The following is a 24,409-nucleotide window of genomic DNA, read 5'->3' on the forward strand; positions in this document are numbered from 1 at the left end:
GGCGCGGGCATTTTGTGAGGCCACGTCGAGGGAGGCCGCAAGGGCCCGTGCCTCTGTGAGTCCTAATGAGTCCCTTTCTAACAGTCTTTGGCGAATTTGAGAAGAAGACATACCTGCCACAAAAGCATCCCTGATTAGGAGCTCCGTGTGCTCGTTTGCGCTCACCGACGGGCAGTTGCAGTTCCTTCCAAAAATCAAGAGCGCGCTGTAGAACTCGTCGAGCGATTCTCCAGGGATTTGCCGTCTCGTCGCGAGTTGGTGGCGTGCATAGACCTGGTTTATGGGCCGAATGTAGACAGCTTTCAGCATGACGAGCGCCGTCGGGAAATCCTCCGCGTCTTCGATGAGCATGTAGATCTCCGGGCTCACCCTGGAATGCAGGACCTGCATTTTCTGATCTTCCGTGGTCCGGCCGGGGGCCGTTCGAAGGTAACCTTCGAAGCATGCTAGCCAGTGTTTAAACACAGCCGCCGAGTTTGCTGCATGGGGGCTGATTCGCAGACACTCCGGGGCGATCCGGAACTCCATAGTCTTTTAAGCTTGCTTAATAAATTGTAGCGCAACAATTACTCACTCAAGTCGAGAAGAGATTAAATCAATCGAGGCTTTATTAAGCAAGACTTGTTCCCCAGCAGCTCAGTTACAGAATGCGGCTGCTGGGAGAACTCGAGCTCTTATACTCCGCCTTCAGGGCGGAGCCAGCAGGCGGCAGATCCAACCAGGACCCGGGACCTGTCAGCCAATAGCCTCTCGGCTTCACAGGTACCGTACTACCCCTAATACATACCACCACACTCCTCAAACATTCCCACCATCAGGTGTGTCAGCTTATACGGGCCTTTAAAGTTAAAAGGTATTTAAGCTTTCTCCCCAGTCATCAGGGATGGAAGTGCAAACATAATAAATTGGGGGAGGGACAGTTTTCATTAGCGGAGAAAGATTTCTGTTCTTGTACAGAGTGCATTTCAAGTTAAGGCAAAGATCTGTAGCTACTTTCCACCCTGTTCAAAACTTCAGCGGGTAGAAAAGTGGTATTCAAGTGTGCTAGTTCAGGGTGGGAATTCATGCCAATTCCCAGTGTTGGGGATGTTGTCTTTTGAGTGTGCAGGAATTTGTGAGATGACTGAGGGAGGAGTGATCCAAAGGCCTTTTTACAGGATAGGTGTGGGAGATGCTCGAGAAGTCCAGCGAATCACACCCACATGTTCTGGTCATGTCCAGCATTACAGGGGTTCTGGGTGGGGGTCCGGGTCGAGCCAAGCTGGGGGTTGGCTATATTCGGGGTTGCAGAAGAGCCGGGAGTGCAGGAGGCGAGAGAGGCTGATGTTTTGACCTTTGTGTCCCTAGTAGCCCGGCGCAGAATATTGCTTATGTGGAAGGAAGCCAAACCCCCGGGCGTGGAGAACTGGATAAACGACATGGTAGGGTTTATAAAGTTAGAATGGATCAAGTTCGTATTAAGGGGTTCGGCTCAAGGGTTCACCAGGCGGTGGCAACCGTTCGTCAACTACCTCACAGAACGATAGAGGGAATGAAAAGAAAGAAAGACAACAGCAGCAACCCGGGGGGGGGGGGGGGGGGGGGGGGGGGGGGGAGATCCGGGCGGGCTCTGAGGAATGTCATTGTATATGTATAGACATTTGTTATAGGTAATGTATATTGGACTGTTGAATTGTACTTTTGGAGAGTAACTATTTTTGACAAGGCAGTTGCCATTTAGTTTTGTTTTTGTTTCTGTTTATATATTATTTATTTACTTGTTTAAAACTGGCCACGGTTATTTATATTGCTTTATTGTTGTTTAAAAGAAAAACCATGTCCTGTTATGTTTGGCCAAAAAATCTTGAATAAAATATATATATTTTTAAAAAGGCCTTTTTACTAACTATAAATATTTATCTTGTGGCGCAATTATGATTTAACTAATCCACTATTCATGCTGAATAAAGATATGGACAAAGTATATAGTTGGTGTTTTTGGGCGACTATTTTAAGATTATTTTGGTGGACATTAGAGAAAGATATTGGTTCAAGAGGAAGTGGATGGGGGATTTCTGGGAAAGGGGTGGGGGGGTGGGGTAGCTTGTTGATGGGGACTGGAGGTTGTGCTTTGTCCCACCCGATGGGTGGGGCTGGGTGCCATCCTTTTGGGGGGGGGGGGGGGGGGGGGGGGGCGGGGGGGTGGACCACCACTGACCCGTTTGGTGACATGAAACGTGCGGAGGCTGGGGAACCAGGTAAAACAGGCGAGAGTTTCAGCTCACTTGAAGAGTTTGAGGGCTGATGTGCTGCTGTGGCAGGTGACCCACTTAAAAATAAAATAAAATAATCTTTATTATTGTCACAAGTAGGCTTACATTGACACTGCAATGAAGTTACTGTGAAAATCCCCTAGTCGCCACATTCCAGCGCCTGTTCGGGTACACTGAGGGAAAATTCAGAATGTCCAATTCACCTAACAAGCACGTCTTTCGGGACTTATGGGAGGAAACCGAAGCACCTGGAGGAAACCCACGCAGAGTGAAGGACCAGGTAAGGCTCCGTAAGGGTTGGGTAGGCCACGTATTTCACTTGGCTTTGATATTAGGGCCCAGAAGGTAAAAATTCTGTTTAACAAGAGTCCGATTTCAGATGCAGAAGGTGGTGCCTGACCAGGGGGGTAGATATGTCATGCCCATGGGGGTGCTGGAGGGCAAGTCAGTGTTTTTGGCAGATATATACGCTCCAAATTGGGATCATGTAGATTTTATGAAGAGGATGGTGGCCGCTTTTCCGGATATGGATATGCATCAGTTGATTTTGGGGAGAGACTGGAACGCAGTCTTGGATCCGAAGGTGGACCGTTCCAAGCCAAAGTTATTGTCCCCTTCGGGGACCAGCTGAGGTGGCAGGCAACCTCCCGATAGATCGTCCAGGTGTGGGATATAGGAGGTGTGCTGGTGCCGCACCAGACCAGGTGAACGGGACGTTTTGAGACGTTTTTTAAAAATTCATTTACGGGATATGGGCGTCACTGGTTCGGCCAGCATTTATTGCCCATTCCTAGTTGCCCTTCAAACAACAAACAAAGAACAAAGAAATGTACAGCACAGGAACAGGCCCTTCGGCCCTCCAAGCCCGTGCCGACCATACTGCCCGACTAAACTACAATCTTCTACACATCCTGGGTCCGTATCCTTCTATTCCCATCCTATTCATATATTTGTCAAGATGCCCCTTAAATGTCCCTATCGTCCCTGCCTCCACTACCTCCTCCGGTAGTGAGTTCCAGGCACCCACTACCCTCTGCGTAAAAAACTTGCCTCGTACATCTACTCTAAACTTTGCCCCTCTCACCTTAAACCTATGCCCCCTAGTAATTGACCCCTCTACCCTGGGGAAAAGCCTCTGACTATCCACTCTGTCTATGCCCCTCATAATTTTGTATACCTCTATCAGGTCGCCCCTCAACCTCCTTCGTTCCAGTGAGAACAAACCGAGTTTATTCAATCGCTCCTCATAGCTTATGCCCTCCATACCAGGCAACATTCTGGTAAATCTCTTCTGCACCCTCTCTAAAGCCTCCACATCCTTCTGGTAGTGTGGCGACCAGAATTGAACACTATACTCCAAGTGTGGCCTAACTAAGGTTCTATACAGCTGCAACATGACTTGCCAATTCTTATATTCTAATTCAGAAGGTGATGGTGAGTTTCCGTCTTGAACGGCTGCAGTCCTTGAGTAGGTACACCCACTGTGCTGTTAGGCATGGAGTTCCAGGATGTTGCCCCAGTGACTGTGAATAAACAGCGATATATTTCCAAGTCAGGGCAGTGAGTGACTTGGAGAGGAACCTTCAGGTGGTGGGGTTCCAGGTATCTGCTGCGCTTGTCCTTCTAGGTGGTAGTGGTCGTGGGTTTGGAAGTGCTGTGTAAGGAACCTTGGTGAGTTACTGCAGTGCATCTTGTAGATGGTACGCATGGCTGCCAATGTTCGTCAGCGGTGGAGGGTTTGAATGTTTGTGGAAGGGGGAGCAATCAAGCGGGGCTGCTTTGTCCTGGATGGTGTCGAGCTTCTCAAGTGTTATTGGAGCTGCACTCAGCCAGGCAAGTGCAGAGTATTCATTACACTCCTGACTTGTGCCTTGTAGATGGTGGACAGGCTTTGGGGGGTCAGGTGAGTTACTCGCCTCAGGATTCGTAGCCTTTGACCTGCCCTGGTAGCCACAGTATTTCTTTTCCTAAATTTAGAGTACCCATTTATTTATTTATTTTCCCAATTAAGGGGCAATTTAGCATGACCAATCCACCCAACCTGCACATCTTTGGGTTGTGGGGTGAAACCCACGCAGACATGAGGAGAATGTGCAAACTCCACACGGACAGTGATCCAGGGCCGGGATCGAATCCGGGTCCTCAGCACCGCAGTCCCAGTGCTAACCACTGCACCACATGCCACCCCTGGTAGCCACAGTATTAATACGGGTAGTCCAGTTCAGTTTCTGATCAATGGTATCCCCCAGGATATTGATTGTGGGTGATTCAGCGATGGTAATGCCATTGAATGTCAAAGGGCGATGGTTAGATCCTCTCTTGTGGGAGATGGTCATTGCCTGGCATTTGTGTGGCGCGAAGGTAACTTGCCACTTGTCAGTCCGAGCCTGGATATTGTCCAGGTCTTGCTGCATTTGAACACGGAATGAGGAGTCGCGAATGGTGCTGAACATTGTACAGTCATCCGCAAACATCCCCATTTCTGGCCTTATGATGGAAGGGAGGTCATTGATGAAGCAGTTGAATGTGGTCGGGCCGAGGACACTACCCTGAGGAACACATGCAATAATGTCCTGGCGAGGAGATAATTGACCTCCAAACACCACAACCATCTTCCTTTGTGCCAGGTATGAATGACTCTCAACCAGCGGAGAGTTTTCCCCTGGATTCCCATTGACTCCAGTTTAGCTAGGGCTTCTTGATGCCATACATGGTCAAATGCTGCCTTGATGTCAAGGGCAGTCACTCGCACCTCACCTCTGGCATACAGCTCATTTGTTTGAACCAAGGCTGTAATGAGGTCAGGAGCTGAGTGACCCTGACTGAACCTAAACTGAGCATCCTTGAGCAGGTTATTGCTCAGTAAGTGCCGCTTGATAGCACTGTTGATCACTCCTTGCTTCACTTGGCTGATGTTTTATGAAAGGTTATACAGGTCAGAGCCACCAGAGGATGAGTCAAGCATGGGGGAATTTCTGAAGTGGTTGGAGTTCTTCCCTCCCCTTCCACATCCAGAAGCAGCAGTCGCTTCAGCAGGGTGTATGAAAAGAGGATACCCCAGCGGGGAAGGGAGCTAATCAAAAGATCTTGGTGGAGGATACTGCCGCCCTGGAGGGGATTAAGGCCAAGTTAGGGTGGGGTGGGGAATTGGAGAGGAGTGTGGTGTGAAGTCCTACGAAGGCTGAGCTCCACTTTGTAGTAGACGAGACTTGGGCTTATACAGTTAAATGTGGTACACTGGACGCATTTAACAAGGTCCAGGATGAGTTGGCTGTTTGAGGGGGTGAAGGATAAGTGCGAGTGCTGTGGGAAGGGCCCGGCAAACCATATGCAAATATTCTGGGCATGTCCTAAGCTGGTGAGATTGTGGGGCTCCTTCAGTACCGTGTTGGCGATTCTACCAATGAAATTGGATCCTAGTCCCCTAGAGGCCATATTTGGGGTATCAAACCTGCTGGAGCTGCAGAAGGATACGGATGTCTTAGCCTTTGCCTCGCTGATCGCTCGCAGGCGGGTTTTGTTGGAGTGGAAGTCAGCTTCTCCACCCAATGTCTCAGTGTGATTGGGGGTCTTATGGAGTTTCTATACCTTGAGAAAATTAAGTACATCATGAGGGGTGTAATTGAGGGGTTCTGCAAAAGATAGCAGCCACTTATCCTGCACTTTAAAGAGCGAATCACCTTCAGCTGTTGCACTGTCAAGTGTTTTTTTGGTTTGTCTTTCTTGCTTTGTACTTATCAAAAAATGTTTAATAAAAATATTTTTAGAAGAAAGATTATTTCGGTGTCCTTCATTGCCTGGAGGTCAAATGGCTGGCGCACTGATGACAACTACCACTGCAGTGGATCACTGGAAACCCATCTTGGGAATAAAGAGCCCTCTGTTCACATTCAAGGACTCTTAAAATAAACTAGAAAACACAGCAATGTAAAGAGAAAGAGCAGCAGGAATGAGAGAGGAATGGACCATCGGACAGTGGCACAAAGGAGCAGCAAGGTTAGAGAACAACAAGAAGAAATGTCATTGAGAATATAACTGCCCATCAGCCAATAAGTTGATAAGCACAACACAAAGGTGAACCAATTCTAAGAATGACCCATAGATCACAGAGCTAAACCACTCTTGAAAATGGTTTCTTCCAGCATTGTTTCTGCACAAGTGATCAATGCACTGTGGAACGGCTTTGTTCACCAATGCACAGAGGCAAGATGCAGGCTCCATTCTCCCCTTCTGCAATCTTCCTGATCTCCACTAAGTGGCTGTAGGGAAGCATCAAGCAGAGATCAATTCTACTCAGCCATTCATATCTCCGACTGCGCAATCAAGAAAACACTACAAATCACAGAAACCCGATAGGTAAAACATAGGCCACAAATGCGAACTCAAAAAAAGTAACTGAGCCTTTCCCTTGTGACGCCATTTGAACTGGAACTGAGGAACGGCCTGTTAATGGATTTGAATATCCAGTGCCCCCCTTGGGTTGCATCAGAATGCTATCTGATATTACTTCTGCTGCATAATAAATGCTTACCCTCGATGACTGTCCATTGTGTACTGCTTCTGTTGTGGGAAACCTAAACAGAGAATCAATAGAAGCAATTAGATCCAGACTTTACAATTTCAGAACAATTTCAAAAAGCCTTGCATTTTTACAGGACCTTTCACAAACTCAGTACATCCCAAGACACTTCATAGCCAGTAAAGCATCTTTCTGAAGTGCAGTCATTATCTCACAAAGGGAACAATTATTTTGTTGTCACTAGGACTTTGGAACCAGCCTGTTAAATTACAATCAATTGGTCTTTCCCATCGGTAAGAAGCATCATATCGAACTGATATAATAATTACAGCATATGACAGCTTGTTAAATAAAAAACATTACAAGATTTCTCCAAAGAAGCTACCTCCAATGGTTACAAGGCCAATGTCATTGTGCTGCGGTAATGAAGCAGTCAAAGATGATGTCGGGTTCAATCCCTAATCAGTGCTGAATAAATTGCTCTCAGCTGGATCAGTGGGAAGGCCGCCAAATTAGTCTGAGCATTCATGAAGTGGGGAGGAGCACAGAGAGAAAAGGAAATCAGCCAGGTAGTCTGTACGGACAGGATAGGACTCGGATATGCCACCCTCCCACATTTAGATAACCTACTCATGCTCATTCTTGGGCTCCCTGACTTGGGTGCGGCACTTGACAACTGTTGGCCAATGGCAAAGGAAAGGGAAATTGGAAAACGAACATATTCACAATAAAGTATTTTAATATAGTAGCATCACTTACATCACATACTCGTTCGTTTACATGCAGACTCATTGTTATCAATCAGATTCCAGTCACACAGTGTTGGCATGTCACTGCACTGTGCAGATTGTAATTTGCTAAATCAATATTTCCTGTCCCTGGGTATATTGTCAGAGGCACTAAAATTCTAATTTTCATGTTAAATTTCCCCCTGGCCTTCCCGCCCACCCCTAACCTCTGCAACCTCTTCCAGTCCCACATCTTCTGCGAATTCTACATTCTTCCAACACCGGCCTCTTAAAATCTACCATTTTATTCATCCTACATTGGTGGCTGTACTTTCAGCAATGAAGGCTCCAAGTTCAGAATTCAATAGATAAACAACTCCAACTCTTTCTCTTCTCCTTTAAGGCGCTCCTGGAAACTTCTCTGGCCATGTTTTTAGCCACCTGTGTTAATATCTCAATTGGCTAGGTATCGCCTTTGTCTGATTATGGTTCTGTGAAGCACCTTGGGATATTTTCCTGTGGTCAAGGTGATACATCAATGCAAAGTGGTTACACAGCAAGAACAGCAATAAGAAGAGGTTGGTGTGTCTCCAGCAAAACACTTGAGAGCTCTCCAAACAACTCGGCTGGTTAAAGCAATTAATAGTTGAGCTGTTAAAGGGGAGCCTGCAGACATGCTGTACTTGGATTTCCAGACAGCATTTGATAAGGTGCTACACATCTAAGGATATTGGGAAAATAAAAGCTCATGGTGTAGCATGGATAGAACATTGGCCAACTGGCAGAAAACAGAGAGGATGCAGAAATGGGTCTTTCTCTGATTGGCAGAATGTATCAACGGAGTCCTGCAGGGGTCAGCTTTTTACAATTTAGACTGTGATTTGATTGGCTAATAAGGAATCTGTGAAAATTTCAAAAAACATTTTAAAATTTACATTTTGCATTTTACATTTACAGTAGAAATCTAGTACTAGGAAGCATATTATTAGCTGTAACTTATTTTAATTTAATAAGTATGTATTTATAAATTAATTCATTAATTAGTTCTAGAAATGGCAGTTAGAGGGGCAAAGTGCTTCACTTGTGAGATGCGAGAGGTCCGTAAAGCTTTCAGCATTCCAGACAACTACATCTGCAGGACATGCACCCAATTACAGCTCCTCACAGACCATATGGATTGGTTGGAGCAACAGTTGGATACGCCTAAGAGCATGCAGGCGGTGGGAAACGCCATAGACAGGAGTTTTAGAGAGGTGGTGGTTACACCCAAGGTGTAGGAAGATAGATGGGTAACCGCTAGGAGCAGGCAGTCAGTGCAGGATCCGCTGTGGCTATCCCCCTCTCCAACAAGTATACGCTTTTGGTTACTGTTGGGGGGGTGGGAAGGTTATCAGGGGAAAACAGCAGCAGCAGCCAGAGCAATGGCACCACAGCTGGCTCTGTTATTAGCAGGGATTAATTTTCTATTAACAAGGTAGTACCATCAGCCCAAAAATACATTCTGCCTACCACACAATTGAGAAATGCTACGTATGAGTTTCAGTGCCGGTGCGATGCCAGAGACGTAGGTCGTACATCCCAGCGATTGGCTGATTCAACCAAACAGTATATTCCTTTGGATGTTCGTAATAGGCAGAGTACAATCTGTACTCAACCATGCTTGTAACAGAACAGTTAGATATGATTCAACGATTGGGTAACATTGCTGAACAATCCTGAATGCGCCAACAGCTACACTTACAACCAATTTAAGGTAATCAGTCAAGCTCATGATGTGACTCATTTACGCTTGCTCGAAGCGACATATGTTCACACAGAGACCTGGGGCGAAATTCTCCGGAAACGGCGCGATGTCCGCCGACTGGCACCCAAAGTGGCGCAAATCAGTCGGGCATCGCGCCGTCCCAAAGGTGCGGAATGCTCCGCATCTTTGGGGGCCGAGCCCCGACCTTAAGGGGCTAGGCCTGCGCCGGCCGAATTTCCGCCCCGCTAGCTGGCGGAAAAGGCCTTTGGTGCCCCGCCAGCTGGCGCGGAAATGACATCTCCGGGCGGCGCATGCGCGGGAGCGTCAGCAGCCGCTGACGGCATTCCCGCGCATGCGCAGTGGAGGGAGTCTCTTCCGCCTCCGCAATGGTGGGGACCGTGGCGAAGGCGGAAGGGAAAGAGTGCCCCCACGGCACAGGCCCGCCCACGGATCGGTGGGCCCCGATCGCGGGCCAGGCCACCGTGGGGACACCCCCCGGGGCCAGATCGCCCCACGCCCCCCCCCCCCCCCCCCAGGACCGCGGAGCCCGCCCGCACCGCCTTGTCCCACTGGTATGGTAGGTGGTTTAATCTACGTCGGCGGGACAGGCATTTTAGCGGCGGGACTTCGGCCCATCCGGGCCGGAGAATCGCGGGGGGGGGGGGGGGGGGCGCGCCAACTGGCGGGGCGCGATTCCCGCCCCCCCCCGAATATCCGGTGGTGGAGAATTCGGCAACCAGATTCACACCAGCCCCCGGCGATTCTCCGACCCGGTGGGGGGGTCGGAGAATCTCGCCCCTGTTCTCTGCAAACAAAATAAATATGTTCAAGCCTTGTGCCTTTTTTGAATGACCTAGAAGCTGGGTCAGGCTATAGTACCCCATTGCTTTTTCCATGACAAGGCCTCAGCCAATCAATCAGCTCCCTTTTCTCCTGTAGTATAAAATTGTTGCGATAGTTTGAAATTTTGCATTCATGCAACTGTCCTGGTGAGAGCAAGACAAAAAGCTTCAGAAACATAACTCCTTTTCCAGCAATAATCTAGTCAGTCCCAGTCCCTACTTACACCACCACATCCCCACTTGATCCCCTTTGCACTGCAGGTTTATTTCCTTCAAGTGTCCATCCAATTTCATTTTAAAATCACTGATTGTTTCTTCTTCCACCATCCTCATAACAAATTCCAGGGCAATACTCCTCACTCTATAAAAAAGGTTCTTCCTCACACCTCCCCTACAGCTCTTGCCCAAAATCTGAAATTTGAGTCCTTGAAATGGCGCTATATGAATTCAAGTTCATTTTTTTCTCATGTTGATTTTACTAACTCGATGCACTCTACTGAAACCTAAGACTCCAGAGTCAAACACCAATCCTCAGCTAACTTTGGAACAGCACAGTTGTGCCTGAGTGGAAATTACATTGTATTAGAGAATCCATAGCACAAAAACAGGCCATTCTACCCAACTTGTCTATGTTGGTGTTTATACTCATGTGGGCTTCCTCCCACTCCTCTGCATTTAACCCTCTCACTGTATGCTTCTATTCCTTCACCCTTGTATGTTTATCCAACTTTGATTTGATGCTTTTCGCCTCAGCTACTCACTGCGCCAGCAGGTTTCACATTCAACTACTCTCTGGTTAAAGAGGTTTATCCAGAATTCTGTACCACAAAAACAGAGATCTCTGTTCCCGCACTCTCTTAAGAATTGTACCCCTTATTTTATATTGTCTCTCCATGTTCTTCCTACCAAAAGGCAATTCTCCACATTGAACTTTATCTGCCACCTATCTGTCCACTCCACCAACTTGTCTTTGTCCTTTAGAAGTTATGCACTGTCCTTCTCATAGTTTACAATGCTTCCAAGGTTTGTATCATCCGCAAACTTTGAAATTGTCCCCAGAACACCATGAGCTAGATCATTAATATAGATCAGGAAAAGCAATGGTTCCATTCTGCTTCTCTAATCATAATCATGAGTTTACAATACGTGTCTTATAGAAGGCCTTTGAAAATTCAAATATATTAAGTCTACTCCATTACCCTTATCTACTTTTAATTATTTCTTGAAAATATTTAGTAGGATGGGAGAAATGTGACCTTTCCTTTTGAAGTCCACGCTGACTACTCTCCAGTGTGTACTCAGTTTCTAAGTAATTAGAAAAATAGGTGAATATTTTGGATGAGATATTTTTAGACCTGAGCTCCACCCAAAACTCTTTGAAAGTTGACAGACCTGCTGGCAAATTCTTTTGTTTTCCAGCATACAGGATTTTGTTAAATTTCTGAAAGACCTATAACCAGTATAGTTATTAATGTAATTCAACAAAACTGGTGCTCAATAAATTATTCAAATTCAGCTTAACAGAACTGATCTGTTCTCAGCCCATGGACTGATTAGAACAGATATATGCAAGCTCAACAGCGGTATCAGCGGGAGCAGAGGAATCACAAATAACCCAATACAGTCACCACCAGTGAAAGATCTGTACCCACCATTATTGTATCTCATTGCTGTCACAGTCACAGATCTGTACTCACCGGTACTGTATCCTGTGCTCTATGGTGACTGGCCTGTCTCTGCTAATACTACATTCATCCGTTTGACAATTGAGGAAGAGAATTTATATCAGTGATAAATTGGAAACTAAAAGTAAATCAAGAGGAGGAATGTCTTGGAACTAAAATAAGTAACAATATTGTAGCAGCGAAAATAATTGGAGGTTAGATAGTTAAACCTTCAGGACAAGATAGCTTTCACTGCAGGATATTAAAAGAAGTGGGTGAGGAAATTTCAGGAGTGTTAGTCATAATCTTCCAAAGTTTTCTTGATTCACGAACTGGACCATTACAATGGAATTTTGCTAATACCATTTCATTACATGGCTCGGTTGGTAGCACACTCCCCTCCGAGTCAGAAAGTTCCAGGTTCCACTCCAAAGCTTTAGCACAAAGATTAATTCGGACACTCCAGTGCATGACTGAAGGAGTACTGGTTTGGAAGTGCTGTCTTTTGGATGAGACATTAAAATTAAACACCCATCTGCCTTCTTGGGTGGATATAAAAGATCCCATGACGCTATTTCAAAGAGCAGGGGAATTACCCCCAGTTTCCTGGCCAATATTTATCCCTCAATCAACATCACAATAAACAGATAATCAGGTCATTATCACATTGCTGTTTGTGGGGTTTGCTGCATACATGTTGCCTGCTGTGTTTCCTACCCATGACAATAGTGGCTTCAAAAGTATTTAATTGGCTCAAAGTGCATTGGAACAGGGCAGCACGGTGGCACAGTGGTTAGCACGGCTGCCTCACGGCGCCGAGGACCCACGTTCAATCCTGACCCCGGGCCGCTGTTCATGTGGAGTTTTCACATTACTCCCGTGTCCGAGTGGGTCTCACACCCACCCCAAAGATGTGCAGGTTGGTGGATTGGCCACGCTAAATTGCCTCTTAATTGAGAAAAAAATAATTGGGTACTCTTTAAAAAATATTTTTTTTTTTAAGTGCATTGGAACATCCATTCGTCATGAAAAATGGTATGTAAATACAAGTCTCCTTTTAGGGATGGAGAGTGAAACAGATGACCAGAGGACTGTCAATTGTAAAGTGAGTTATGAAGAAGCTAATTGAATTGGTCATTAGGGATAGAGAGACTAAGCATTTGCACAAATATGAGCTGATTGGAGAAAGCCAACAAAGCTTTGTCAAGTGTAAGCTTTGTCTGATTGATTTAGCTGACTTTTTTGAGGTCACTAATAAGATAAGTAATAAGTGTGGACTTCCAGATGGCATTCACTAATTATTAACAAATATGAGAGGACACGAGAGTGGAAATAACAATATGGCTTTGATTGGAACTTGATTGGGAAACAGTGAGAATGAAGGGTTGGCGGTACATGACCAATGATTTTCAAAGGCATCTTCTCATATTAATTGGGCGGGAGAGAGGGCTTTAAGCTGAATAGTGGGGTTGAGAGATCAAGTAAGGGAAGAGAGGCCAAGATAACAGAGCAGGGTAGCAATAAGAGAAATTATAATCGTGGTACGGTAGCACAGTGGATAGTACTGTTGCTTCACAACGCCAGGATCCCGGGTTTGATTCCCGCTTGGGTCGCTGTCTGTACATTCTTCCTGTGTCTGCGTGGGTTTCGTCCGGATGCTTCGGACACGTTTCCTCCCACATGTCCCGAAAGACATGCTGTTAGGTGAATCGGACATTCTGAATTCTCCCTCTGTGTACCCGAACAGGCGCCGGGGTGTGGCGACTAGGGATTTTCACAGTAACTTCATTGCAGTGTTAATATAAGCCTACTTGTGACAATAATAAAGATTATTAATCAGAGCATGACAGAAAGGGTCAGAGATTGCAAAAGTGGTAAAAAGACAGAACTGAAGGCTCTGAACTTGAAAGCACACAGCATTCGCAACAAAATGGATGAACGGACAGCTCAAAATAGAAATAAATGTATGATCAGATAGCCACTACAGAGACATGGCTGCAAGTTGGCAAAGACTGGGAATTGAATATTCATGGCTACATTACAGAAGGACAGGAAACTAAGAAAAAGTGGAGGAGTAGCCCTGTTAATTAAGGATTACATTTGTACATTAGAGGGGGATGACTTGAGTTCTAAAGATCAAGACATAGAATCAATTTGGGTAGAAGTAAAAAAAAATAATGGAGGTATAAAGTTACTTGCTGGAGTACTGTATAAAGTTACTTGCTGGAGTAGTTTATAGGTCCCCTTACAGTAACCACACTGCAGGACAGGGTATAATGGAAGAAATAATGAAGGCTGTATAAAAAGGTACAGCAATAATCATGTCCTGGAGTTAACAAGAGAGGGGAGGCAGCAATTGCTGGACGAGTAATCCAGAGACCCAGGGTAAAACTCTGGGGACTATGCTCCGGGGCAAATGGTGAATTTAAATTCAATAAAATAACTGGAATTAAAAAGTCTAATGATGACCATGAAACCACTGTCGATTGTCGTAAATACCCATTTGAAATGAAATGAAGTTACTGTGAAAAGCCCCTAGTCGCCACATTCCGGCGCCTGTTTGGGGAGGCTGGTCCGGGAATTGAACCGTGCTGCTGGCCTGCTTGGTCTGCTTTAAAAGCCAGCGATTTAGCCCAGTGTGCTAAACCAGTGAACCTCCCATAGGGAAGGAAACATGCCATTGTCATGAGAATGTTGCTTTAAGAAATGTTTGGCTGCTCATGTTACTGCAGTGATGTCAGAGTGTGGGTGGAGCTGAGCTCTGGCTCTGTTTTTTAGTTTCACTTTGAGAAAAGCTTGGGTGTGTCTCTGTCTTTTTGGTTTTGGTTTTCGGTGTGCTGCAGCTGAAGTCAGCCAAATCAGTCTGCCATGAAGGACTATCTCTTGATCATTTGGTGAATTCAGAAATTTAAATGTTTTCAGTATTGAATGTAAACCCTGATGTGCTTCTGTTTAAAGGTTGTTAAGTCTTTTGGATGTTAAAGGGACAGCTTAAAGGATTACTTAGTGTTGCAGTCTTTGGGGGTTATCTTTGAATTAATGGTTGCTAAGATATTCAGTTTGTTTTAAAAAGGTTAACTTGAGTTCATAGAATAAACATTGTTTTGTTTAAAAAAATACTTTTCCATTTCTGCTGTACCATTCCTGTAGAGTGGGCCATGTGCTCCCCATACCACAATCTAGTAAAAGTTGTGGGTCAGGTGAACTCCATGATACACTTTGGGGTTCTCTAAACCCTGACCCATAACACCATCCTTATTTGGTCTGGTCTACATGTGACTCCAGACCCACAATAATGTGGTTGACTCTGAAATGGCCTAGCAAGCCACTCTCAAGGGCAACTCGGGATGGGCAGAAATGCTGGCCTAGCCAGCAACACTCTCACCCCGTAAATGAATAAAAAAGGCTATTCTACATCTGGTAATGTGCAACGAGGCAGGGTTCATTAATTTTTTTAACATAGAAATTTTAAGTACCCAATACATTTTTTTCCAATTAAGTGGCAAAATAGCCTGGCCAAACCACCTACACTGCACATCTTTGGGTTGTGAAGGTGAGACCCACGCAGACACGTGGAGAATGTATAAACTCCAAACGGGGACAGTGACCCGGGGCCGGGATCGAATTTGGGTCCTCGACACTGCGTGGCAGCAGTACTAACCACTGTGCCATCATGACACCCTGAGGCAGGAGTAATTTTTTTTTTTTTTTTTTTTATAAATATGTTTTATTGAAATTTTTTTCCCAAACAACAATTTTTCCCCTCTTACAAAGCAAACGCAACAATAACAATACAATATTATCTTTGACCTAAACTAAACTAAACCCCCCCCTCCCCCCCCCCTCCCCCCTGGGTTGCTAATGCTGGTCATCTGTCTTCCCTCTAACGTTCCCCTAGGTAGTCGAGAAATGGCTGCCACCGCCTGGTGAACCTTGAGCCGATCCTCTCAGGGCAAACTTTATCTGCTCCAGTTTAATGAACCCCGTCATATCATTTACCCAGGCCTCCAGGCGGGGGGTTTCGCCTCCTTCCACATGAGTAGGATCCTGCGCCGGGCTACTAGGGACGCAAAGGCCACAACGTCGGCCTCTTTCGCCTCCTGCACTCCCGGCTCTTCCGCAACTCCAAATAGAGCTAACCCCCAGCCTGGTTTGACCCGGGCCTTCACCACCCGCGAAATCACTCCCGTCACTCCCTTCCAATACCCTTCCAGTGCCGGGCACGCCCAAAACATATGTGCGTGGTTTGCCGGGCTCCCGCCACACCTCCCACATTTGTCCTCCACTCCAAAGAACCTGCTCAATCTTGCTCCCGTTATGTGTGCTCTATGTAGCACCTTAAATTGAATCAGGCTAAGCCTGGCGCATGAGGAAGAGGAATTTACCCTGCTTAGGGCATCAGCCCACATACCCTCCTCTATCTCCTCCCCTAGTTCTTCTTCCCACTTTCCTTTTAGTTCGCCCACCGACTCCTCCCCCTCTTCCCTCATCTCTCGGTAAATCTCTGACACCTTGCCCTCTCCGACCCACACCCCTGAAAGCACCCTGTCCTGTATCCCCTGTGTCGGGAGCAACGGAAATTCCCTCACCTGTTGTCTAGTAAACGCCCTCACCTGCATATATCTCAAGAAATTTCCCCGGGGCAACTTATACTTTTCCTCCAATGCTCGCAAAAGTCCCATCTATAAATAAATCTCCCACCCTCCTAATTCCCAACTGGTACCAGCTCTGAAATCCTCCATCCATTCTTCCTGGGGCGAACCTATGGTTGTTCCTGATTGGGGACCCCACCAGGGCTCGCCGCACCCCTCTCTGTCGCCTCCACTGTCCCCAGATATTCAATGTTGCCGCCACCACCGGGTTCGTGGTAAACTTTTTAGGTGAGATCGGTAGCGGCGCCGTCACCAGCGCCTCTAAACTCGTCCCTTTACAGGACTTTCTCTCCAGTCTTTTCCACGCCGCTCCCTCACCCTCCATCATCCATTTACGTATCATTGCCACATTGGCGGCCCAATAGTAATCGCCCAAGTTCGGTAGTGCCAATCCTCCTCTGTCCCTACTACGCTGAAGGAACCCCCTCCTTACTCTCGGAACTTTCCCTGCCCACACGAAGCTCGTGATGCTCCTGTCTATTTTATTAAAAAAGGTCTTGGTGATTAGTATAGGGAGACATTGAAATACAAATAAGAACCTCGGGAGGACCATCATCTTAATTGCTTGCACCCTGCCCGCCAGCGATAGAGGCTGCATGTCCCACCTCTTGAAGTCCTCCTCCATTTGTTCTACCAACCGTGTCAGATTAAGTCTGTGCAAGGTTCCCCAGCTCCTAGCGATCTGAATCCCCAGGTATCGGAAGTTTCTTTCCACTTTCCTTAGAGGCAAGCCTTCTATCTCTCTACTCTGGTCCCCTGGATGTATCACAAATAATTCACTCTTCCCCATGTTTAGCCTATACCCCGAGAAATCCCCGAACCCCATCAAAATTCGCATAACCTCTATCATCCCCCCCGCTGGGTCCGACACGTATAACAATAGGTCATCCGCGTATAACGAGACTCGGTGTTCTTCTCCCCCTCTAATCACCCCTCTCCATTTCCTGGAGTCTCTCAACGCCATGGCCAGAGGTTCAATTGCCAACGCGAACAACAATGGAGACAGCGGGCATCCCTGTCTTGTTCCCCTATATAGTCGGAAATACTCCGATCTATGTCGACCTGTAACTACGCTTGCCGTTGGAGCCCCATAAAGAAGTCTAACCCAGCTAATAAACCCGTTCCCAAACCCAAACCTCCTTAACACTTCCCATAAATACTCCCACTCCACCCTATCAAATGCCTTCTCTGCGTCCATTGCCGCCACTATCTCTGCCTCCCCCTCCACTGGGGGCATCATTATCACCCCTAATAGTCGTCGCACGTTAACATTCAGTTGTCTCCCTTTTACGAACCCTGTCTGGTCTTCGTGCACCACCCCCGGGACACAGTCCTCTATCCTCGATGCCAGTACCTTTGCCAACAATTTGGCGTCCACGTTCAATAATGAAATGGGTCTATAGGACCCGCACTGCAACGGATCTTTATCCCTCTTCAAAATTAACGATATCGTCGCCTCCGACATCGTCGGGGGTAGAGTCCCCCCTTTCCTGGCCTCATTGAACGTCCTCACCATCAACGGGGCCAACAAGTCCACATATTTTCTGTAATACTCCACCGGGAACCCATCTGGTCCTGGGGCCTTCCCTGCTTGCATGCTTCCCAGTCCCTTAATAACCTCGTCCACCCCAATCGGTGCCCCCAGGCCTACCACCCCCCGCTCCTCCACTTTCGGGAACCTCAATTGGTCCAGGAACTGCCGCATCCCCTCCTCTCCCTCTGGGGGTTGAGACCTATACAGTTCCTCATAGAAGGTCTTGAACACCTCATTTATCTTTCCTGCCCTTCGCACCGTGTCTCCCCTTTCGTCTCTAATTCCTCCTATCTCCCTCGCTGCTGCCCTCTTTCGCAATTGATGAGCCAACAGGCGACTAGCCTTTTCCCCATATTCATACCTCCTCCCCTGTGCCTTCCTCCACAGTACCTCCGCCTTTCTGGTGGTCAGAAGGTCAAATTCCGTCTGGAGTCGTCTCCTCTCCCTGTACAATTCCTCCTCCGGGGTCTCTGCAAATTCCCTATCCACCCTTAAAATCTCCCCCAGTAATCTTTCCCTTTCCTTGGCCTCTGTTTTCCTTTTGTGGGCCCCAACGGAGATCAGCTCTCCTCTGACCACCGCTTTTAGTGCTTCCCATACCATTCCCACAGGGACCTCGCCGTCGTCATTGACCTCCAGGTATCTCTCAATACACCCCCACACTCTTGCACACACTCCCTCATCCGCCATCAGTCCCACATCTAATCGCCAGAGTGTTCTCTGCTCTCTTTCCTCTCCTAATTCCAGGTCCACCCAATGTGGGGCATGATCCGAAACCGCTATGGCTGAGTACTCAGCTTCTTCCACCCTAGAGATCAACGACCTTCCCAAAACAAAAAAATCTATCCGGGAGTACACTTTATGGACATGGGAGAAGAAGGAAAACTCCCTAGCCCTAGGTCTAAGAAATCGCCATGGATCCACTCCCCCCATTTGGTCCATAAACCCCTTAAGTACCTTGGCCGCTGCCGGCTTTCTTCCGGTCCTTGAGCTGGATCTATCTAGCCCCGGGTCCAGCACCGTATTAAAGTCCCCTCCTAAAATCAAGTTTCCTAACTCCAGGTCCGGTATACGCCCCAGCATCCGTCTCATAAATCCCGCATCGTCCCAGTTTGGGGCATACACATTAACCAACACGACCTCCATTCCCTCCAGCCTGCCACTCACCATTACATATCTACCTCCGCTATCTGCTACGATGTTCTTTGCTTCAAATGCTACCCGTTTCCCCACCAAAATGGCCACCCCTCTATTCTTTGCGTCCAGTCCTGAATGGAACACCTGTCCCACCCATCCTTTCCTTAGCCTAACTTGGTCCGCCACCTTTAGGTGCGTCTCTTGGAGCATAACCACGTCTGCCCTTAGTCCTTTCAAATGCGCGAGCACTCGGGCCCTTTTTATCGGTCCGTTCAGGCCTCTCACGTTCCACGTGATCAGCCTCACTAGGGGGCTACCTGCCCCCCTCCCGTGTCGACTAGCCATTACCTTCTCTAGGCCAGTCCCATATCCCGCTTCCGCGCTCCCGCTCGCTCCCACAGCGTCGCACACCATCCCCGCCCACCCACTCTTTAGCCATTTCCTTTTGGATTTCCGCAGCAGCAACCCAGTTGTCCCCCCCCCCCCCCCCCCCGCTAGATCTCTTTCTAGCATGATTGCTCCCCCCATATTACTTCCGTAAGTCAGCTGACTTCAACTGACCCCGGCTACTCCTGCTCACTCCTCGACCCCCCCCATGTGGGGAACTCCCATCCGCCTTGCGCCTGTCTTCCTGCCTTATTCTTTCTGGCGCGGGAACATCCCTTTACCTGACCCGCCTCTTATGGCGCAGCTCCCTTTCCCCTCCCCCTCCCCTCCCCCATTCTCCAACTATGTCCCGTCTTTCCCCCCTCACCGGCGCCCACATTTCCCCAATGTCTCCCCCCTTCCCAATTTACTTCTCAATTAACTTCAACCATAACATTAACAATAACATTTCCTGCAGCATCAGTCCCTCAGTTCCGATCCAATTTCTCTTCTTTGATGAAGGTCCATGCTTCCTCCACCGTCTCGAAATAATGGTGTCTCTCCTGATACGTGACCCATAGTCTTGCCGGCTGCAGCATCCCGAACTTCACCTTCCTTTTATGCAACACCTCTTTGGCTCGGTTGAAGCTCGCCCTCCTTCTCGCCACCTCCGCACTCCAATCCTGGTATACCCGTACCACTGCATTCTCCCATCTGCTACTCCGCACCTTTTTAGCCCATCTCAGGACCTCTTCTCTATCCTTAAGGCGGTAAAATTGCATGATTATCGCCCTGGGTGGTTCTCCCGCTTTTGGTCTTCTCGCCGGAATCCGATTTGCCCACTCCACCTCCAAGGGGCCCGTAGGGGCCTCAGCACCCATCAGTGAGCTCAGCATCGTACTTGCGTACGCTCCACAGTCCACTCCTTCCACACCCTCAGGGAGACCCAGTATCCGAAGGTTCTTCCTTAGCGCTCCATTTTCTAGGGCTTCGATCCTTTCAGTACACTTTTTATGAAGTGCCTCGTGCGTCTGTGTCTTAACCGCCAGGCCCAGGATCTCGTCCTCAATATCTGTCACCTTCTGCTCCACCACGCGGAGCTCTGTCTCCTGGGTCTTTATAATGTCTCCTTGAGCCCCTCAATTGCCTGTAGCAACGGGGTCAGCACCTCCCTCTTCAGCAGCTCCACGCACCGTCTCACAATTTCATCCTGCTCAGGCCCCCATGTCGCCTGCGCTTTCTCCGCCGCCATCTTGTACTTCTCTCTTTCTGACCCTTTGGTCGACGATTCCTCGCGCTGCAGCCGCCGCCGCCGGTTTTTTCCTCCTTCGTTTGGGGGGGGGGGGGACTCCCTTCTCACACACCCCACACCAGGTTGCGTCGTCGAAAAATTCCCCGTTGGGGCTCTTAAAAGTGCCCGAAGGTCCGTCGGAGCTGGAGCCGCTGAAGCGTGCGGCTAGCTAGGCATCACCGCAACCGGAAGTCCCTTCAGTGGCCTTGATGAGGTCTTTTCACAGTTGTTCCCTCTGCTGCTAGAATTCACCTTTGATACAGGCCCTGAGGTCAGCTTGCAGCTTTAAGCTTGCCCTTCCCCCGCCTGCATGCTGGAAGAGGCCCTGTTTATCCTGCAGTTGCAGCCAAATCTTTTACTGTTTCTGCCGTGTCTGGCAACCCAGAGACATACCCTTCCTGGGGGACACTGTCGGGGGAATATTGCAGCCTTCTTCCCACACCGGGAAATGTCAAACAAATGCCGTGGGGGCCCTGTAAAAGAGCCCAAAAGTCCGTTCCAAGCAGGAGCTGCCGAATATGCGACCTATCTCTGCATAGCCGCACCCGGAAGTCAGGCAGGAGTAATTAATGACTTCAAAACATGAAAAACAAATAATAACTAAAAGAATAATAAGGGAGAAATTACGGGTACAAGAGAAAGCTAGCTAACAATATAAAAACAGACAATAAGAATTTCTACAAGTGTTTGTAAAGAAAAAGAGTGATTAAAGTGAGCGTTGGTCCGCTTGAGAATGTCTTTTGTTTGTGTGGGTGTCACTGGCTATGTGACGGAATAGTCTCCACTTGCCTGGATGAGTGCAGCTTGAACGACACTCAAGAAGTTTGACACCATCCAGGACAAAGCAACCCGCTTGATTGGCACCTCTTCCACAAACATTCACACCCTCCACCACTGATGCATAGTGGCATCAGTGTGTACCATCTACAAGATTTATCATAGAATTTACAGTGCAGAAGGAGGCCATTCGGCCCATCGAGTCTGCACCGGCTCTTGGAAAGAGCAACCTACCCAAGGTCCACACCTCCACCCTATCCCCATAACCCAGCAACCCCACCCAACACTATGGGCAATTTTGGACACTAAGGGCAATTTAGCATGGCCAATCCACCTAACCTGCACATCTTTGGACTGTGGGAGGAAACCGGAGCACCCGGAGGAAACCCACGCAGACACGGGATGTGCAAACTTCACACAGTCACCCAAGGCCAGATTGAACCCAGGTTCCTGGCACTGTGAGGCAGCAGTGCTAACCGCTGTGCCACCCAAATCAAAAAGTGTATGAAATGTTGGTCTTTATCGCAAGGAGGCTGGAGTCCAAAGGGGAGGAAATTGTTCTTTAGTTGTACAGAGTTTTGATCAGATCACATCTGAAATATTGTGTTCAGTTCCAGGCACCACACCTCAGGAAGGATATACCAGCCTGTAGACAGATTCACCAGAGTGATACCAGAGCTTAGAAGGTTAAATTGTGGGGATTTGTTGCATGAACTATTCCTTTGAGTACATGAGGTTGAATGGTGAATTGATTAAGTTCTTTAGTATTTTAAAAGGATTTGATAGGGTGGATATGGAGAAACTATTTCCACTGATGTGGGAATCAAACTCAAGAGGACACGATACTAGAATTAGAGCCAGGATAGTCAGAAGCAAAAACAGAAGGTAGTAGAAATGATGAACTTTCTCTGCCTGTTATGGATGTTGGGACAATTGGAGCTTTCAAAACAGAGATCAATAGATTTTTGTTTGACAATATTATCAAAAGGATGTGGAACAAAGCTGCAGATTTGGATGGAATTTAAGTTGAGATGAGAGTGTAAAGGGTCTGCAAAGGGATCAAGAAAGGTTCAGTGATTTGGCTGATGGAGTGTATAATATGAGAAAATGTGAGGCTGTTAACTTTGTGGGAAGAATATAAAAGCAGTATATTATTTAAATGGAGAGAGGCAACAGCATGTTGCAATACAGAGGGATCTGGATGTCCTTGTACACGAATGGCAAAAAAGTTAGCATGCAGGTGCAAGTAATTAGAAAGGTAAATGTTGGCCTTTATTGCAAGAGGATAGTGTATAAAAATAAGGGAGTTAAGGAGACGTATATACTGGCACTGGAAGCTGTTCATAGAAGGTTCACTAGGTTGATTTCTGGGATGAAGGGGTTGTCTTACGAGGAAAGGATGAGCTGGTTGGGCCTACACTCAGTGGAGTTTAGAAGAATGAGAGGTGATCTTATTGAAACATGCAATAGTCTGACAGGGTAGGTGTTTACCTTTGTTGGGAAATAAAATGGCCTACCCTATCTTTGGAATTTTCAATCCCAGAGAGCAGTGGAGGTTGGGTCACTGAATACATTCAAGGCCGAGTTAGGCAGATTTTTGATCTACAAAGGAGTTTATAAGGGTTGGCAAGAAAGTGGAGTTAAGGCCACAATCAGAACAGCCAGGATCTTGCTGAATGCTGGGTTAGTGATTAACAGACATGTGCCCACCAGTACTGCTCCACAGTGTAATACAATGAAAGAGCTGTATGTAAAAAAATCAAAATGTAAGGTGACTGTCGGAATGAAAGTTGGGGATGAGGCTGAGTGCTATCAGAGATTAATAACCAAGATCAGAATGTGTGTAAAACATAGTTCACCAGAAAATCCTGCGAGGGAAAGACAAATCAGTGGCACATATTTTAAAACCTTGAATCTAAATTCAAGCAGTATTCGGAATAAGGTCAATGAGCTGACAGCACAAATAGAGACAAATGGGTATGATTTGGTGGGGAATACTGAAATATGGTTGCAGGAGGACCGGGGCAGGGAATTGAATTCCAAGGGTACTCAGTATTCCGAAAGGATAGCCAAATGGAACAGGAGGTCGAATTGCTTTATTGGTTAAAGAACATCAAGGCTAAATTAAGAAATGATATTGGCACCAAGGGCCAAAATGTTGACTCGGTCTGGGTGGAAATTTTTTAAAATGGCAAAGGCCCCCAAGCAATACTTCCAACGTGGGGCACAGCATAAACCAAGATGGGCGCAATGGTAATCATGTTTTTAAAAATAAATTTAGAGTACCAATTCATTTTTTTCCAATTAAAGGGCAATTTAGTGTGGCCAATCCACCTACTCTACGCATCTTTGGATTGTGGGGGCGAAACCCACGCAAACAGAAAGAATGTGCAAACTCCACACGGACAGTGACCCAGGGCCGGGATCGAACCTGGGACCTCAGCACCGTGAGGCAGCAGTGCTCCCCACTGCGCACAGTGCTGCCCAATCATGGGTATTTTAATATGCATATTGATTGGATGATCAAATTGGCAAGGGTAGCCTCGAGGGAGATTTCATAGAGTGTATGAGGGATTGTTTATTAGAGCAATATGTTATGGAGCCAACCAGGGAACAGGCTATTTTAGATTTAGTATTATGTAACAATGAAGGGTTGATAAATAGTCTTGTTGTTTAGGATCCTCTTGGAAGGAGTGATCACAGCATGATAGAATTTCAAATTCAGATTGAACGAGCGAAGACAGTGCCATATTAGTTTCAGCGTTGGGCAGAGGTAATTTTACAGGCCTGAGGAAAGAGTTGGCCCAAGTATACGGGGCAAAAATAATTGAGTGTAGGACAGTTGAGGAACAATGGCAGATGTTCAGGGAGATATTAAATACCTCTCAATTAAAGTATATTCC

General features: G+C 47.1%; 1 protein-coding gene across 4 annotated transcripts in view; it reads right to left on the reverse strand.

The window, feature by feature from the left end:
• Positions 1-24,409, reverse strand: part of ical1 (islet cell autoantigen 1-like) — a 324,958-nt gene that overhangs the window by 253,759 nt on the left and 46,790 nt on the right. For all 4 annotated transcript variants that reach the window (XM_072483779.1, XM_072483797.1, XM_072483788.1 and 1 more), the window contains one exon: positions 6,784-6,826. In XM_072483779.1, coding sequence (XP_072339880.1) covers positions 6,784-6,826 — 43 coding nt within the window. The remainder of the gene's footprint in view (positions 1-6,783; positions 6,827-24,409) is intronic.

Source organism: Scyliorhinus torazame, chromosome 2 (assembly GCF_047496885.1).
Source record: "Scyliorhinus torazame isolate Kashiwa2021f chromosome 2, sScyTor2.1, whole genome shotgun sequence".
NCBI lineage: Eukaryota > Metazoa > Chordata > Chondrichthyes > Carcharhiniformes > Scyliorhinidae > Scyliorhinus > Scyliorhinus torazame.